The following is an 18,615-nucleotide window of genomic DNA, read 5'->3' on the forward strand; positions in this document are numbered from 1 at the left end:
TTTTTTTGTTGTTGTTTTTCTTTTTTTTTCTTTTTTAACCAGAACAAATTTGAAATTGGTGGTCGAAACAATTCCTGAAGAATTCCGTCTCTAATTATTGCAAAATTCCACACGAAGATCATCCCTTCAGAGAGTCAGATGCGAACCTGAAACTTTGCTTGGCAGAGGCAACTAATTCCAGTGACTGAAAAGGTCGCCTACAAGTGACCATATGTTTCAATGTTTTTTGTGGCTGCACCGTCTCACCTGTTCCCATCCCACAGACATGTCTGGAAAAAAAAAAAAAATGAGCATGTTGTACAATTTCAGAGCTGATTAATCTCTCTTTTTTTTCCAGCAGGCTCATAGGAGACGCAGCGCTTTCCCCTCTTTTCTAAAAGCTGGCGATAAAATGTTCTGTGTGTCTCTCTCTTTCACTAACCCGTTTCCCTTCTACTGCTGCTCCTCTGTTGTTGTAACTGTGAAATAAAGACGGTTATCACGTCATTAATCTGTTCTTTATTTTTTTTTCTTTCTCTCTCTCTCCCCTTCATGCCTAAAAAAAAAAAAATAGAAGTGGAACAAAAAGGTAACTAAATGCCAACAACTTTTCTGTTTCCTTGTCACCTGCATTTTCATCTGGGCGCATGCTTGCTTTTTTGTTGGTGACGGGTCGCTACAGCAACTTCCTGACATTTCGTGGGTTCATTGTGTTGTTCGCTAGTGTGGGGTTGAACATGCAATTCATGGGGAAATACCTAATAATCATTTTCGTACGTACAGCAGCGTCCAAAAACATGAATTAACCCGCCGACCCTTCTTGCTCATCAGCGGTATCAAAGACACGGGTTTTGACATTACGAGCCATTGCAGACCTGCTCGCTGCTGAACTCTCATAACCCGAGCATGTTTTTATTCACTGCAATAACTGAAAATTCTTCCAGCTCTGCGTTATCAGCTGCATAATATTAAAGCAGAGGGGCTATACAGATTGATCAATAGCTTGTCCGGTAAGCTGTCAGCATTTTTCATTATAGCTCTAACATGATGATGACTATAACCTTCAGGGACTCAAAGAGTCAATAATATGGATAAATCATAGCAGCTGTATTCTTACTTTATCAGCACTGTATGATGCTGCAGAAAACATATGCTAAAGCTTCACTTGTGCCCCCGGGGGGCTTGGTGCTGCGTTTGTAGTCCTACCTTTTCACACGAGCTGGAGAATTTGTTCGTTGTCAGATGTTAACAATAAAGATGGATCGAAGCCAAGAGTGGAAATGGAATGAGTTTAGCTTTAATACCTGCTCTGTGTTATCTTTTTAGCGTGAGCGCTGGTCGACGCCGTAAATCTAAAACCGGATTCGAGTGGAAGATGGGAATGAAATCATTAAATAAGAGTCAGAAGCTCTGCTGAAATGGCTGGGTAATAAATTTTAGGTTTCATTGTAGTCATTAGTTAATGACGCATCGCTGAAACCCGTGGCAACGAGGATGAGCAATGAAGGTGAAAGGGGGGGGAGTTTAAGCATTTTATAGAGATGATGGTGCTGCTGTGGTAACAGTTTGTGAAGTTCCCCATGAAAGCCATGTAAGCCTTTGTATCACTCCTCTAATATCTTCCATTCACTCCTCCATCTCTGAGCTTGCACCCTTTTAAAAAAAAAAAAAAAGAAGCATATTTTACAACCTCCATAGAGCCCAGTGTGCTGTCAGAACAAAGCTTACCGACTCTGACCTTGTACCCCAGCGTATCTTGTGTTTCTCAACCATAGAAAACGGCCCTCTTAGCGTTTAGATGAGCACCGCTGAGATGTGTGCCGAGGCTGTATGTCAACGGGATGCATCTCGCCACATTTTCACCTGCAGGTAGACAACATGTTTAATCTTAGGAGATTACAAGGGAAAGAAGCCTCTGTTTTTTTCTCGCTGTCTCTTCCTCAACGGAGCCCGCAGCTTTTACCTCTCAACGGATCCACGGCTAGAACCTGTCAGCACGCTGTCAGGCTGCTGGCCTATTACAGTGAAAAGAGCCTTCTCACACACACACACACACACACACTGTTTTTATTTCTGATATTCTTTGGGACCAAACCTGTTGAAAATGGGGAGAAAAAAAAAACAACTCATAATTGTATCTTCCTGTCTGCCTGTATTTTTTTCTTCATCTGTTGTTTTAGCTTTTGTTGCTACATTGTGTTAACGTTTATACAATTTTAATTGGAATATTAAACTGTTGTGCTGTGTTGTTGTTGTAATTCTATATGCAGATACCATCTATTTAGAAAGAAAGAAAATTATAATTGCCTCAGTCCACGATAATCCATAATGAACTAAAATTGGCTTTCCACTATTGACCCTCTCCAGCTGTATTGGCTTGGCCTAGCTTTATCAGATTTGACTACAAACTGGTTTACACATAATTAGTTTATTGTGTGTGTGGGGCTGTAAATCATGTCGCAGACTGAAAAAATGTCATGTAGATGAAATAATGGACAGGCAGTCGTTATAGGGATGATGTCACTTTAGTTTGTTTTCTTTCTCCCAAAGCTTTAGCCTTGATTAATAATTGGAGAGTAGCTATTTATCAAAAAAGAAAATTGGGGGGTTAATGCTGTTTACTGAGAAGTGCCACTGGGGTGCTTTAAGTGAAGGACCAGAATGAAACCTATTTTCTTCCCTGGCGCAATATCCCAATTGGATGTGAAGCGAAGCCATTGTGCGTAGTGTAACTGAAACTGAAGAGAACTAAAATGGTCATTTGTGTGTTTATGTGGGCGAGTTAGTGGCGTTCGGTTAAGTTTCATCAGCAACTCCTGACTTGTTCCTGCTCTACATTAAGTCAGAAGAGATAACCCTGACTCCATTTATTCTACCTTCCCTCCAAACTCAAAGTCAGTTTATTCAGAGACACTGTAGCTACTCGCCTCTGGGGTCCCAGACTAACCGGAGTAGAAGTATCATATGTAACAGCTGAAGACTACAGTAAGTAATTGAAACCAAAGCAGTGCTCACTGCATTGGAGACTCTGAAATGAGGAAAAGGGGTGATTGTGTTTTTGTTGCTTCTGTTGATTAATTTTAGCAATTAAAATTGAAGCATTTCTAATGATTTCTAATACTGTTCTTCACGCAGATCTTTTCCTGCTTTTCCTCTAAATCTGCCCATCTTAACACAACAAAGGGGGTCGTGGCACAGATCTCAACTTGTTAAATTTTTGTCTCCGATTTGCTTTTTAATACCTGCCAATGTAACTCTGTGATTGTCTTTCCCCATTTTTGGCTCCTCAGTATTCCTGTGCCCAGGGCTTCTGCGCAGGGTGTACCAGAGCGAGCATCTCTTTGAATCAGACCACCAGTCCGGAGCCTGGTGCAAAGACCCTCTTCAAGCTTCTGATAAGATCTACTACATGCCTTGGACACCCTACCGCACAGACACCTTGACCGAATACTCATCCAAAGAAGACTTTGTTGCTGGAAGGCCAACAACCACCTATAAGCTCCCGCATCGCGTTGACGGAACGGGCTTTGTGGTCTACGACGGGGCACTCTTCTTCAACAAGGAGCGCACGCGCAACATCGTCAAATTTGACCTGCGAACTCGCATCAAGAGCGGCGAGGCCATCATCGCTAATGCCAACTACCACGACACGTCGCCGTACCGCTGGGGAGGCAAATCGGACATCGATCTGGCTGTGGATGAAAATGGCCTGTGGGTGATTTATGCAACTGAGCAGAACAACGGGCGGATTGTGATCAGCCAGCTCAATCCCTACACTCTACGCGTTGAGGGGACCTGGGACACGGCTTACGACAAGCGCTCGGCGTCCAACGCCTTCATGATTTGCGGGATCCTTTATGTGGTGAAGTCAGTGTATGAGGATGATGACAATGAAGCAACGGGAAACAAGATCGATTACATCTACAACACAGAACTCAGTAAAGATGGGTTTCTGGACATCCCGTTTCCCAACTCCTATCAGTACATTGCTGCTGTGGATTATAATCCCAGGGACAATCTGCTGTATGTTTGGAACAATTACCACGTGGTCAAGTACTCTCTTGATTTTGGCGCATTGGACAACAGACTAGGTAAGCACAGCTTCTCTGTTTTCAAGTATTACAGTTTTCTGATTTCAGCCCCTTTCAGACATTCCCTCCTTTCCATTTACCCGATGCCATCTGAATGAGTCACTTTTTCATAAAAGTCATATCGTATGAGGTTAAACCTACTAACATTTATACATTGCACTCACAATAATAAGATGCAAGTGAACTACTGCATGCGTGTCTCTCCTTCATCTTGAGTTGCTCAGTTTACTGAAAGATATGATGGTTTTTGACGATGTGCTAAATAGACGTAACATTAAAAAAGCATACTCGGCCCAGAGTAATCTCACAAATGTCTGAAAACTTCTTCTTCCTTAAAAAAAAAAAAAAAAGTTTCAGCACCAACACTGGACCACAAAGACAAGGAGTGCAGTTTGTGTGCCTTTAGTTGACGGGAGTGCACTCAGACCTTTCCAAAAACACCTCTCATGTGTGTTGACTTCTGTCACTCACTCACTTGGTTCAACAGAGTAGCATATTTTAATGACATTAATGACTAAAGTGGAGTATCCTTAATCTAACCCTTCACAGGTCAGATTAACAAGACTCTGGAAAGACAAGTCAAGTGCATTTATGCAGGTGGTACAACAACAGCGACTTTATTAATAACTTATAATCATCCCTGACATGTTTGATGGCTTTAGACAGGTGAGCTGTCACACAGAGTCACAGTTTATGAGCTACACTTTAGTCATTTTCAGATTTGGTTTATACACTTTGCCTCCTTTGCCCTCCCGTAATAACGACATACCTGTGTAATTACCAAAGTGACAACAGCAGCGATGTTTAGAAGAATCTCGCCTCGTGCATCAGGCCATGGGTCACATGACGTCATATAGTACATAACATTGGATGAGCACTGCGTCTTGTTTTGCCCCTATACAGTATGTCTGAATGAAATGGTGAAGATTGATGCAAAAATGACCTGTATGGGTTCACGGTGAGTTCATTGCCACACCATTTGAGATATTTCTACTCCTCAATGATTCAGCGGGCATTTTTAAAATTATCAGCATGCCGTTTGTTCTGGCTGACACTTTTTTGGTGTGGAATGTGAAGAAAAGTTCAGCATGACACGTCTTGTTTTTGTCAAATTTTGGTCAAACATAGATAAACATACATGACGAATGCGCGGGTTAGTGGCAGTGGGCTGCGGGGTGTGGTGCTCAGGGTATTTTTCGGATCTTCCCAAATTGGAAGTGAAGGAAAGTTTAACATACTTTTTTTTTTTTTAGCATTTCTGAGGCGTGCTTTCTTTAGTCACGTGTAACACTAAGGGGAAGGATTTTTTTTCAGGCACTAAAGTAATAATTCTCTTATCTTAAATTCTTAGGTCTGTGACACGTTGTGTGTTTAACTCAAGAGTTTTTTTTTTTTTTTTTCCCAGCACATTCTTCAGCCACAGGCTTAGGGCTTTTATTCAGTCTGGCTGCTGACTTTGAAAAAAGGAACGAGTGACTGCTCACATTAAACTTCCCAGAACTCTTTTGAAAAGTCTCATTTCTCCACTCCATTGTTCTTTTTATAAATTGGTGCTTGTTGGGAAGCATAAAACGGAGAAAAAGAACCTGTTTTGACACACCAAGGTAATTCTTTGCGCTATCTCATCAACAGCTCTAGTCAAAAATGTCACAAGTTATTTGACTGTGAAATCCCTACCCCTGCTTTCTCCTCTTGAGCTTTTTTTTTTTTTTTTTCCTACCTGCCGCTTGCCAGTTTAATTTATTTTCTCTAGCTGGCTGCTACTTTTCCCAAAATCTTTTTTTTTTTTTTTTTTTTTTTTACACATTGAGTCCCGCTCAAACACACCCTGTAATGCATTCGTTCATTCAGCGACCGCGCTTGCAGCGTTCAGTCTTGACGATGCACGGCTGTCCAAAGTATGATGTGTTGTAGTTAAGGGGAGTAGAACGGTGTTATGTGCTTTTTATGTGAAATGGTTCAGCATTTATACACAGTGGTCACACATTCTGTCATGTAAAAACTCACACAAAGTCTCAGCAGTAGATCTCCCAGTGAGAAGTGTTTGATTGTGTTATTGGCTGCTGCTGCGGGATAGGCTGCCCTCCAAAGAGTCTGCTGCATGAATATAGATAGTAAAATGTTGCATTAAGTGGATGGATGGAGTTTGAGATCAAATATAAACATCAGATAAACAGACTGATTGAGGAATGAAAGAGTGACTGAATGGACTCCAGAGGAAGAAACCGTTTAGTTTAAATCAACTTCTAGACCAAATGTAGGATATAGACTTAATTTGAATAAAGGGCTGGCTGTTAGCTGTGCACGTCTTCCACACAGTTGTCTCCTGAGTAGCCTAATTTTAGGATGGCGGGATAGTTACGAGCACATTGTTTGAATCAGCATCAGCGTGCCACTTCACTGCACACAAATTAGTCTGTACTCACAGCTGCATTGTATTGCTTCTTCCATTAATTTACTAGTCTGGTGAGGATGCGCAGAGACTGTAAAAAATAAATGTGGCTGAGGAAACCTGGAAACATCTGTCAGAGGAATACACAACAGCGAACGGTTCGAATCCCTTTGGCAGCAAAAATTAGATAATTTTTTTTTTAACCTAAAAAGAAAGCCTAGGCTGTTACTTGTAGTTCAGATCGCTTTGAGCCGTTGTTGTCGTTCAGTGAGGCCAGAGCAAATGAGTAGATGAACCACGGCGCCAGAACACTAGCGAGTCAAAAGCCAATGTGGCGTCTTCCTTTTTTGCTGCAAACGTGAGCTTCTGAAATTTGATCCGGGGTCACGATCACAGTGCCTGTTAACGCTTACAGAAAGGTGTCATCCTCTGATCCCACTTACACAAGCTCATTTCCACTTGCGCTTCCACTTCTGTGAGCATGCCTGACCTGCCATGCCAGTGGAGCATGGTATATGGGCAACAGAGCAGCAGACACATGGGCAGACTCACAGCTGGGGCTCCATTGCTGTATACCCAGCGTGCAGCACATGCTACGGGGCAGTAGGTTGGGGCACAGTAATGAAACCTGGAATTGCCAAAACCACAAAATTTGGACAAGCATTAAAACCATGTCTAATTAATAAAACATTGATTTTTTTTTTCCATCTCTTAGCAAATTAAGTTGGATATGCACAATGGAGCTATGAGCTACACTAATCTGTCCCCTCACAGCCTCTTCAACAGGCTGAACAATATTTTGATCCAGACAGGATGCTTTTAAAGACAGATGATCTGTTCACAAGTGTGCTTGTCTGACAACACCACTGATAATTAATTTAGCTGAACTTGTTGTAGAAAGTGTAGCTATTAGTAGGCAGATATAAAAGCTCTGTTATCACTTTTCATGATCATATTCAATGTTGATTATGCGAGGACGGCTGAAATAAACTGCTGTGTTTTGATTTAAAAGCACGAACAAAGCATAAGCAAAAATAAAGCTTAAGGACAGCACTACGTACACCTGAAAATATTTAGCACAGAAGCATGAAGTCAAGTTTAAAAGAAAAGCTGTAAAATGGCCATGTTAGTAAATGAAAAATATCACAAAGGCCAAAGTGACCTCTCCAGAGCATGTAGATCTGACAGTAGTAGAGGCTCAACTATCCATCACCCAGCTCCTCAGATTCACCTTTTGTAGTGTTTTTCACCTCCCTCATCATTTGCGATTCAGCTCAGTCATCTCCTCCGCTAAGGACAGACTTCACTGCAATGTTTCAGGACAAAGAAGATTGCTGCCCAGCAAGTTGAGGCTCTGCATTAAATTAGTGTCAAGACTGTTAGTTGTAGACTAGACGATCAACTTTAAAAAAAAAAAAAAGGTGATATTCCAATGAAGCTAAATATGTCTCATCATGTGGACAATTTTCTTAATGAAGAACTGCCGTGGATAACAACTGAAAACAATCATCCATACAGCTGTCTTCCTCTGCTTCTCCACCATCACTATGTCCAGTTGGTTAACCATCTCCAGTTTTTGTCAGTGTCTGGAAGTCCCACAGGGTCTTAGCTCGGTCATTCTCAACCACCTTTGGGGGCTTCCAGGTCATACTCTTTACAGATGTTCCTGTATATTATGCCGGCCACTTGGTTATGGCGTTCCATGTATGCCCTGCCTGCTAGCATCTTGCACCCTGCTGTTATGTGCTGGATTGTCTCACCTGGTGTGGTAGACCCCAGCCTCTATCGATCGTGTGCTCAGGGCTTGTTCTGGTGCTGCCATGATTAGTGCCTCTGTGCTGTCCTTCAGTCCAGCTTTGTGCCATGCAGAGGCCTGTCCTTCCATGATGGTTCCTGTTCTTCCTTCTCTTCTTTCTTGGTGTTCTACTAATCATATGATCAGCTCGGGCCATCTTACTGATGTTCTCACGGATCTTTGTTTTATCCAGGATAGTGGTGCTGACACTCACTAGCCCCCAGCCTCCTTTACGCTTAGCGTACAGTCTCAGGGTGCTGGATTTGGGGCGAATCCCTCTATGCATGGTAAAGAGCTTTCTTGTCTTGATGTCAGTGGCTTCTATTTCCTCCTTTGGCCAGCTTATTAACCCATATGGGATAATATTGTGGTTGTGTGTGTGTGTGTGTGTGTGTGTGTGTGTGTGTGTGTGTGTGTGTGTGTGTGTGTGTGTGTGTGTATACATACATATATATAAACATAGCACAAACAGTAAGGACACTTGTGTTTGGTTGATTATTTTTTTTTGTAACAATGCTTCTTTGCATGAGCAGCAGAGCTGAGTATGTGGATTGAGCTCATGCCAATGCCAAACAGCTTGTTCTGCTATTGAATCTTGTTTGGTGTCATCTATTGATTTAGATGCAGGAATGAGACACTGTCAATTTAATAATTTATTCATTTAACAAACAGGGACCTCGGTAGCATGTGGAAAAAACATACACAGCCACAACAGCCTGGCACCTCCTCCTCATGCTGGTCACACACTGCTGAGGGACGGCATCCCATTCTTCAACCAGCATTTGTCACAGGTCAGCCAGTGTGGTTGTGTTGGTCACTCTGGCACAAAGAGATGATCCCACAGCTGTTCAGTAAGGTTGAGGTCAGGCCATTTTACCGTCTTCACCCATCTTCTGGAGGTAGTCTCTGATAAACCCCGCTCTGTGGGGGCAAGCATTGTTATCTTGGAGGAGACAGTTCAGACCCATACTGTGGAGACTCTCTGCATTGTGATTGCCTTCAATGATGACAAGCCTGATTGTCAGCACGTGGGGTACAGAGCTGAGTTACTATCACTTATTTACTGACTCTTAAGCTCTGAAGGTCAAATACTACTACAGTGTAATGTAACCCTAAAGCTAGCTAGCACTGGCATTGGCATCCATGCTAGGCAGATATCCTCCTCCTACTGGCTAAAAATTGCTTGTTGGCCTCTTCCCTTATGCCACCAAGGCCCCGACCCTCGAGGGTGAAAAACATACAGCTGGCCGCATTAAATGTTTTCATCTTATTTTTAAATTTACACCCAGGCATTCTTGAGCTTGTTTATGTAATCAAAACAGCGAGACTAAGAATGGAAGTACATGATTTGAGATATAGTATGTGTTTTGCCGTTAGTGGCGGATGCTCTTGGAGATTAATATTTTTGTATGTCTCGGTTCTGATACCCCCCCCCCAAACTTAGCAGTGAAAATGACTTTCTCCAGTCCTCAGCTTTACTACCCTCTCTGCTGTCTGCCACAGTGAGCATGAGGCGCTCACTGCATTAACTCCACAGGACAGCAAAGGCAAGGGCAGCCACATGAGAAAATTTGCCTCAGTCTCTCTCACCTGCTGCTGCTGCTGCTGCTGTCTGTAGCAGGAAGACACTATCCATAAGTTAGTATTCCAAGAGGCTCCCACAGCCTTGTGGAAGATTTTCTATGTTTAATCTCACATCATTGTTAAAACCTTTCAGTGATGTGTTTGCTGTGAATGGCTTTTAAGATTATCAATTATGTCTGTCATCAGTGTGACAGTTTACAGAATTCAGCGTTGCCTCTGTTGGCTTCGACTCATCTTGTGTTTTTAGTCAGACACCCTCTCATGCCTGCATGTGTCACTGCGTGAGTGACTGTTTTGTTGACTCTTGATTGGTGCATTTGATGTGGCATCATTGGTGTTATGGATACATTCATTGCCTGGCAATCTTGCCACATGTTGCCATCTGGCCTGGGCACGGTGCCAGCCCTGCTGGCCTGGAGAGAGTCAGCAGACGCGGCGCCCTGACCTTCATGCCGAAACAGCCGATGTTTTGGACGTTCAGGCCATCTTGGCCGTATTTGGACGAGCCTGACACATGCTAAATTGATTAAGGCAGTCTAAGTAGTACATGTAGGTTGGCAAAGTCGCTTCAGATAATCTCAGTGTGACTCAGTGTGATTTTAAAGGCACAAACTGTTGTCCTTTCTGCTCCATTGCTTATGTGCTAGACTTAAAGTAACTTTCATCCCTTTTTTTTCATTTTTTGACAAGCCATTAAATAGATCCAGAGATACCCTGCATTCGTCAATTGTCATCATAGATATTTTTTAACATCCTTACAATGCTTTAAGGAATATAATGCTGAGCAATTCAAACCAAATGTTACCGTTCGATAAAAATGCAGCCTTTTGCTTGCTGTATGAAGCCCTTTTTGATGTCGAGGCTTAGGAATGTAGGCTACATGCTTATTTGCAGGCGAGGCACTTATCACATGCCTGGTGCACCTCTCGCAGAGGGCAATTTTCTTCGAGGGAAAGTGCAAGGTTTAGGATTATAGTTGAAAATGATTTTTCTAACACATGTACACAAATGCGCACACCCACCCTCACACTGCGCACGCACAAACTCGAGCACAAATTCTTCTAGCAAACCCTTTAATGCTGCAACACAATGGGCTTCTGTTAGTAATGCAGCTTTAGATTTTTCTTTTTTTAGATTTTCTTTTTTCATTGAGAGAAGGAGCTCTTTGTCATTGTTTAAGAGCCTTTTTGAGTGTGACAGAGCAGAGCAGCAGAAATTGTGCGCCGTGTTTTCCTGATCTCAGTGCAGGTCTGTTTCTTTCTAAGACTGAATTAAAGGAAAGCTTTGTCAATTTGAGCAGTCACGCCCACGTTTCAGGTAGTTCAGAATGTGGCATGCTCATTCGCTCTCTGTGATACCCCATTATATATCATATGCGTCCTTCCTCCTGACTGGCCATCCATCACTGGCTTTGGCGGCTCTGCCTTGATCCAGAAATCATACACAGATCACCTGTGTAGTGAGAGGGGTGGCAGGCAATCCCTCAATTAAGGCCAACAACCAATCCATCTCTGCTGACTTGTGCACAAATGGGGAAAAACATAAAGTAAAATTCAAAGTTCGTTTAAAAACAAATATTTGTGCTTTCTCATATTCTGTGCACAAAATAATCCTTTAGCAAAACTGCAGTAAGATATGAAGGAGGGAGTTAATGATCTGAAGAAATAATGCATGTACAGTATTTGGGTGTTACAATCCAGGGGATCTTTTCCACCTCTCTAGTCTTTTGCTGCTTCCTCATGTGTGACTTTGTGTGTGTGTGTGTGTGTGTGTGTGTGTGTGTGTGTGTGTGTGTGTGTGTGTGTGTGTGTGTGTGGAAACTGGTTTCTCTAGAGCCCCCCCCCAAAATTGCCACAGTAAATTTAACAGGCTCGGTGAGCTTGGTGGCCCACAAGCTCAAAGTGATTTATTTTGGCCAATCAACCGAGTAAATCTGATTGGAGGCTTCGAAAGCATCTTTAACTCTCTTTATCACCAGTGTCAGAGTTTCTCTGCACAGATTGGCCTCATCCATTTGGCTCATTCTACTGTTGGTTGACAGTCTTTTGAAAAGCCTTGCCTGTTTTATTTTTTTTTAATTTTTGGCAATTGGTGAGACCTTGGAGGAGTGTGTTTCCTCTTAGGGATTTTGCCATTCCCTTCGCTCGTGTCCTCGCACCTTACTTTTTCCCCTTTCTGCTTTCCCTGATACGTTTGACGATGTTTGGCTGTGTCACTACCCCGAGAGACTCAAGGTTTGGCTCCAAGAATAAAAACTCATTCCAGCATTCTTTCCTTGTAGCTTGATGCTAAATATGGATTTCTGTGGACTGTTAGGTTTGAATGCAACCTTACCTCAACACTGTCTTTTATCCTATAGATATGTAGATGCAGAACAGTTTTGCATACTTCTTATTACCGTGCTCCAATGTTATGGCAAATTCAGAGGCTTTTTTGAGATGCGAAAATATAAATATAGATCCTGTTTTGCAAATGCACATGAGCTACATTCACATTAGGCAAAAAAAACGCTGCTTGTTTACTGCACAGCTGTGTGGCTAATTCATCCTTCAGTACTTCAGGATAGTGCATTTGCAGGCAGACTTAGCTCATATCTCTTCTGTCATTTACCTCAAACACAGTGAGTGTCTCTCTGGGCCCGTGTCCATGTGCGCATACATATCAGCCCCGTGCATACGCTTCTCCCAGCGCTGTGTGACCTCCATCGATGCCCTCTCAAGTCCTGGGAAGAGAGCTCGGGAATGAGAAATTAATTGCCAAACAATGCATGGCTCCCATCCATTATGGTTCTCATCATGTCAGATGATATCGAAGCATTACCGGATGTCTGGCTGCATAATTTACTGCACCTCCTCCCCACCACCACCACCACCACCACCCACAGCAGCAGCTCTGCACCCACAGCCCCAGTTACACTCCCTGATGGATTTGTGGGCTAGTCTCAAAAGGTTCCATTTAATGTCAGGACGACTTTCATCATAATCATCGTCACCGTCATCATCATTTTATTTTCAACCCATTCCCCTCAACACACGAGGACGTGTCGAATTTCAGTGGGATTGCATGACATAAACATTAGGGAAATGATCAAATGAGGAGCTGAGTGAATAAAGCCATGAAAGTAATGGCTATTGATGTTGTGTTATAAAAGAGATGCCAATGCTTTTATTATTTTTCTGTGTGTAGATGAAAAAAAATGATCCAAGATAAAATTTTACATTATGACTCTTATTTATGATCACTTAGCTGTTACCTGAGAATGAACAAGCTACTGATGTCATGGTGAGAGTCACTTCTCTTTGGCATATCAGGTTGGGGCCACATTGGGATGTAATATATTCATTTTACATTATGCATTTTGCCTTACAACATTTGGGAACATGAAACACCAATTAAACCTACTTAGAAACTTTATGACTATTTAGCTTCAGCCCCCTAGGATGATATTTTATACCAGCGTATACTGCCTGCTTACGACTTAGTTCACTATGCAGTTCTACCAAGTTTGTTTTCTTGTCAAGAGTTTGATGAAAACATTGATACCACTCTGTGTGTGACGGCTACAGCCAATAGCTTGATAGTTTAGTATGAGCACTGTTAACAGCGGGAAGCATCAAGTCGAGGTCGGAAGGCAAATGAGATGTAAGCACCTTTAAAGCTTCCTAGACAAAGAATTGATATTATATTTGATCATTTGTAAGTAATCAGAAGGTTAAATAGCAGGTTCTGCAATCTAAATGAGGTACATAGCAAATATTTAGCTCATCTGGCTGAAAGACCAATGAACTTGTGTCGTGGTGATGCGTCCATGGTCCTCTGTCTGCCCATCCATAATTCACAAGTCCACAAGTCCACTGCTCCTCCAACAGTATTGGTTAGAATTTAATCAAACTTACTCACAATGATCGCCTAATGGGTTTTCACCCAAATTATGCTCAAGGCCGAGGTTACATTTGTTGTCCTTAGTGGATTTTAATTCTCATTATTGTGTGTAATACAGGCAACCAATGACAAGAAAGCTGGTAACTTTTTTCTGTACATCACACATACACGTAGCTACTATGTTAAGCTAATAAGCATTCACGTGGTAAACGTTCTGGTTTGGCTGCTAGCGGACTTCCTGAAGATGGTGATGGTATATAGAAGAAAACTGCTAGCCTAGCAACATCAAGGATACAGACAACTCATGATTAAAAACTCCACAAAGTGTATTTGTGATATAGGTCAAGTTCATTGCTCTTACATACAGTTTAACCCTTAACCTTGTCCTCCCAGAGAGAGCAACCAGACTGGTTGTTTGTATAAGCTGTTATTGTGACTCGCTGTTACATTTTCACCACCTGAGGTCAAAATTTGGGAAAATTTTAAATAGTTTTTGATGTGTGTCAGTTAGGATGAATATTTTTCTTGTTCACTGACTGCCAAGACTTGGGAGAGCATTTTAATAATAATAATAAAAAAATTCTAGCAGTGAATTTAGATGGAAAAACTTAGTACCCTGGGAACCTGGAAAATGGGACTGCCTAGCATTTGTGTAGCTCTAGAATTTGGAGTATTTTACCTAAACCACGATCTTTTTCTAATCCTAACCAACTAAGTTGAGTTTGTACCTAAACCTAACTAAAGTCAAAGTGAATAGTAGGTAAAAGCTGAAGGTAGTGCCCCCAAACAAGACTCAAAATCCAGGCTCCTGGTTGAAAGCTGGGTGTGTTTGAGCCACCCCAGTCCCACCTGCCTCATATCGCAGACTTTGCCAGCCTTTCTGTACTTCCATATGTCACATCTGTAACACCTGCGTTGCTTCAGGCAGGAGGAACAAACAATCAATATGACATTTTTGTTGGAGGCATAGTACACAAGAAAGTACTGTAAAGGAGTAATATATGTATTTTTTTTAAATAGTGTTTTGACAGCTTATTTGGAGATGCATAAAAATGCCAAATACATATACTCAATTCCTTGAAGAATCCAAAAGCGCTGCTGTTAATACCGGTGCCCAAGAATGTCCACCTTGGATTGACATCAGAGCTGCTCTGTGATTTGCTCAAGAAGAAGATCTTCTCACTTTCTTTGTGCCTTCTGTCGCTAAAAATAAATGCTGACGTCAGAGAAGAAGTAAGAAGCAGACTGAGTTACAAAGTGAAAGCAGCGCTCTCAGATCAAACAGCCAAATGACAAAAGTATCGTTATGGCCCACTAACAACCATGATCATGGATTTTGGCTTCAAGCGTGCTTCAGTCTAAAAATATGGGTCCCAGCATGCCGAAATCCCATTTTGCAGGTTTTAAACAGACTTGGAGAAAGTTAATGGGTGACATCACACGTGCTGTCAAGAATTTTCTACAGTCTACGATAGTCTCTGCTGAAGATGCAGCTGCGCATAAAGGTTCAAATACTAAAATTAGGAGGTAATTGGGTTCAGCGCGAGGCTGCAAGTGTCACTTTACTGTCTGAGGCTCGTTTCATTTTTTGCCCCCAAAAAGCCCTTTCCACCCCTTTTGATCTCGAATCGGCAGAAGTTTCTCAGAGCTGCAAGTCCGCTCACGGTGCAGAAATGGGAAGTCACATGAACCGGATTCATTTCATAATAGCATAGCAGGTTTTTTTCCTGGAGCAAAGTAGAGGGGGCTTATCTAATTGTGGGAGCCACGAGCCCTGGGATACAGAGAGAGAGGCTAATTAGTTAGAAATGAATGCTTTGAAAATGAAGCACAAAGCTGTGTGTGTGGTGGAAACAGGCTACACGCGTTTGGTGGTGGTGGTGCAGGGGGGGGGCAGAAGTGAGGCGTAAATGATGAGTGGAGCTTGCATTTCAATGACAGTAGACGTCGGGAGTGCCCACAGAAGTTCACCGCGTTTCCTGTGAACGCAAAGGTTGCTGGTTTTGGTGTACGAACATCCAGGACATTCAGGAGCCCTTAAGCTCAGAAAGCATGAACAGCTAGTAGCTGTTATTCATTTTAATCAACTTTGCAATGCCTTTGAGAATGCATCGAGGCTTAAATATACAGAAGAGAAATTACTTTGTGGTTTGATGTCATTTTATTGAAGCTGAAGAGGAAGCTGAAGTGCCCACTTTTATGAATGAAAGGGTTGTTGGCATAGGAACATTGTTAAGGCCTTATTCTTAAGGAATTATGATTATCTAATAGATGTGAGGAATTCTTAAACACGATCTAACATCATTGTAATCATAGTGGAATACTTTATACAGAGACCGCTATATAAGATATACGAGTAATAAAAGAGTTACCCCGATCCATTAAGAGACTCTCAGCCCACACTGTGGCAGGACATTCATGTTGTTCTGTAAGGTCACAGAGTAGTTCCTCGGGGCATACCAAGGACCTGCTCACCTCGCTGGTGCTCCTGAGCTCAGTTTTTTCCCCCGTTTCGCTCTCTCGTTGTCACTTTGAATAGAATGGGGAAGCTGGCAAAAGCAAAACAAAATGTCCTTGTGTTGTCTCCAAGGCGATAGTGCCTGCAGACTGTGGCTGCTGTCTGCTGCTGGCTTTTTTTTTTTTCCCTGTGTTCATCTCACGGAAAAGATATTTAAGTTTGCTCAAGGACACTTTCTTTTTTCTCACCCCTCTGTCATATGTGTGTGTGTGTGTGTGTCTTTGCAGACATATTTAACATGCAGTATGTAGACAGGACATTCTGAAAAATAATTTGATGGTGGACTCAACGGGATCAAATGGAAGAATGGAATTACATTCTAGACGAGGTTCCCGGTGACTTTAAATTAACCTCATGCCGTGATGGTTATATCCTCGAGTCATATTTCTCTGTCGTATCACCTGCAGCATTCAGGGAGGTGGCGTGATGAGTTTTTATCATCACTATTTTAAAAAGAATTAGTAAACTAAAAAGATCTCTTTGTGCCTGACTTTGAGAAGCAGTTTGTGCTCTTCGGTATTGGCGGTGTTTGGTGACAAAATATTCTGCACACAACATGAAATTTGTTGTTTCTGAGGGTTAAGTGTCTAAACAGAGTGCCGGCAGGACATCCTTTCTCACTGCGCCAGCTGCTTGCTTCCAAAGATATTCACAGACTCAACTTATGGCAGACAAATAGCTACAATCTGATTTTCGAAACAAGCTGTCCTCCAAGCTGAATAACATTACAACCATCTATAACAAGTAACACCAAAAAAAAAAAAAAAAAAAAAAAAAGGAAAAAAGTTACTAAAATAAAATATAGAGAGGTGTTATGTTTTGGGCTAAATTTTTACTGAGGAAAATAAAGTCAATACATAACCTGCTTTTACAGTGTGTTTAAAGAGAATAGTTAACAGGTGGAAGCTGACAGAATAACGTGCAGTTTTGCATCTAATTTAGATTAAATTAATCAGCTGTAAATATTGGATTTCATTGAGCTTTGCGGCTGTTATGCTATCAATGCTAACACTCCTGATATTATTAAATATTAGTACATATTAGATATTTGACAATCTCTGGTGTCAGCATTTGTAATGACTAGCAAAAGAAATGTAAAAATAAGTGTCGATGGTGCATAGTTTGTCCACCAGAGGGCACTCTGCAACGACCAGCCGATCCGAGCAGAGTCGGGCAGAGCGTAAAGTAAAGCATCGGTCTGAAAAACCCTATATGTTTGTTTTGCAAGTGGTACACATTATTCCTATTAGAAACTCCTAATGTGTACCATTTCTGAGGCTGATATTTTTCCCACTTGCCCCCTCAGTACAGTACAGTGTGAGCTCAGGATCGATTAAGTTGGTTGCCTGGTGGTGTTGTAAAGTTACCAGATTTTAGGAATAAGGTCATTCTGCTGATTTTATTATATGTGGCTATTAAAGTGAAATTCTAGCTTTTGCTGGGAGTGAAATACAAGCGTTAAGCATCCTGGTTGAGCACAGCGTTTTGCTTCTTGGCTTATTCTAAAACTATTGAAATGTGCATGGCTGAAAAATGAAAAAAAGTGCCAGATTTCGTACAAATAATTGACCTACAGAAGCTAGTAGTCATAATGATAGAGTGTATAAAAAAAGAAGTGGATGTAGCTGTTAGGATTTCATCTAGTGGTTTTTGAACTGCTAATCTGAGGCCTTGACCTGACTTCATCTACTTACTGAGGGACTTCTTGTCAAAAGGAACAGTGTAACACTTACATACTGTAATTCAATTTTCTAATATCTGAGCGTCGTGGTGGAGTGGTGGTTAGCACTGTTGCCTCTGTAATGCAGACTGGGGTCTATCTCTCCGGGTACTCTGACTTCCTCCCACAGTCCAAAGACGTGCATGTTGGGTTAACTGGTGATTCTAAATTGGTTGTGCATGTGAATGTGATTGTGAATGGTTGTCTGTCACTAACAGACTGGCGACCCGTGCAAGTTACACCCTGCCTTTCACCCCGTGTTAGCTCAGATAGGTTCCAGCGCCCCCGTGACCCTGAATGGGAGAAGAAAATGGATGAATGGAACACCATAATTAAAAACTACTGTTACATACAGTACTTAATACCCCTCTGTTTTTCATGTGAGAAATACATGCTCTGAATCGTAGTGTATTGGAGCTAGCATCTAATGCTTCAAAACACTGGCTATGTGTGTCTTTTATTTACAGTGTATTATCAGTAGACGCTTTAGCCCAAATCCCCCTGACTATCCAAAGTAATGGATCAGTTCATTACTAATGCATTAAGTTTTTTCTTGAATTATATTATGAATAGTACAATGAAGAATCCACTCTTCCATACGTATATTTACTCAGCAATTGTATTATCTCATTCTCCATTTTCACAAAAATGCAG

At 41.8% G+C, this 18,615-nt stretch overlaps 1 protein-coding gene across 1 annotated transcript in view; it reads left to right on the forward strand.

Moving 5' to 3' along the window:
• LOC115775111 (adhesion G protein-coupled receptor L3) overlaps window positions 1-18,615 on the forward strand; it is a 194,806-nt gene that overhangs the window by 89,233 nt on the left and 86,958 nt on the right. Inside the window, exons 4-5 of the mRNA XM_030722616.1 lie at window positions 554-568; window positions 3,270-4,070. Of these exons, the coding sequence (XP_030578476.1) occupies window positions 554-568; window positions 3,270-4,070 (816 nt within the window). The remainder of the gene's footprint in view (window positions 1-553; window positions 569-3,269; window positions 4,071-18,615) is intronic.

Source organism: Archocentrus centrarchus (genome assembly GCF_007364275.1).
Source record: "Archocentrus centrarchus isolate MPI-CPG fArcCen1 chromosome 18 unlocalized genomic scaffold, fArcCen1 scaffold_23_ctg1, whole genome shotgun sequence".
In the NCBI taxonomy this organism is placed as follows: domain Eukaryota; kingdom Metazoa; phylum Chordata; class Actinopteri; order Cichliformes; family Cichlidae; genus Archocentrus; species Archocentrus centrarchus.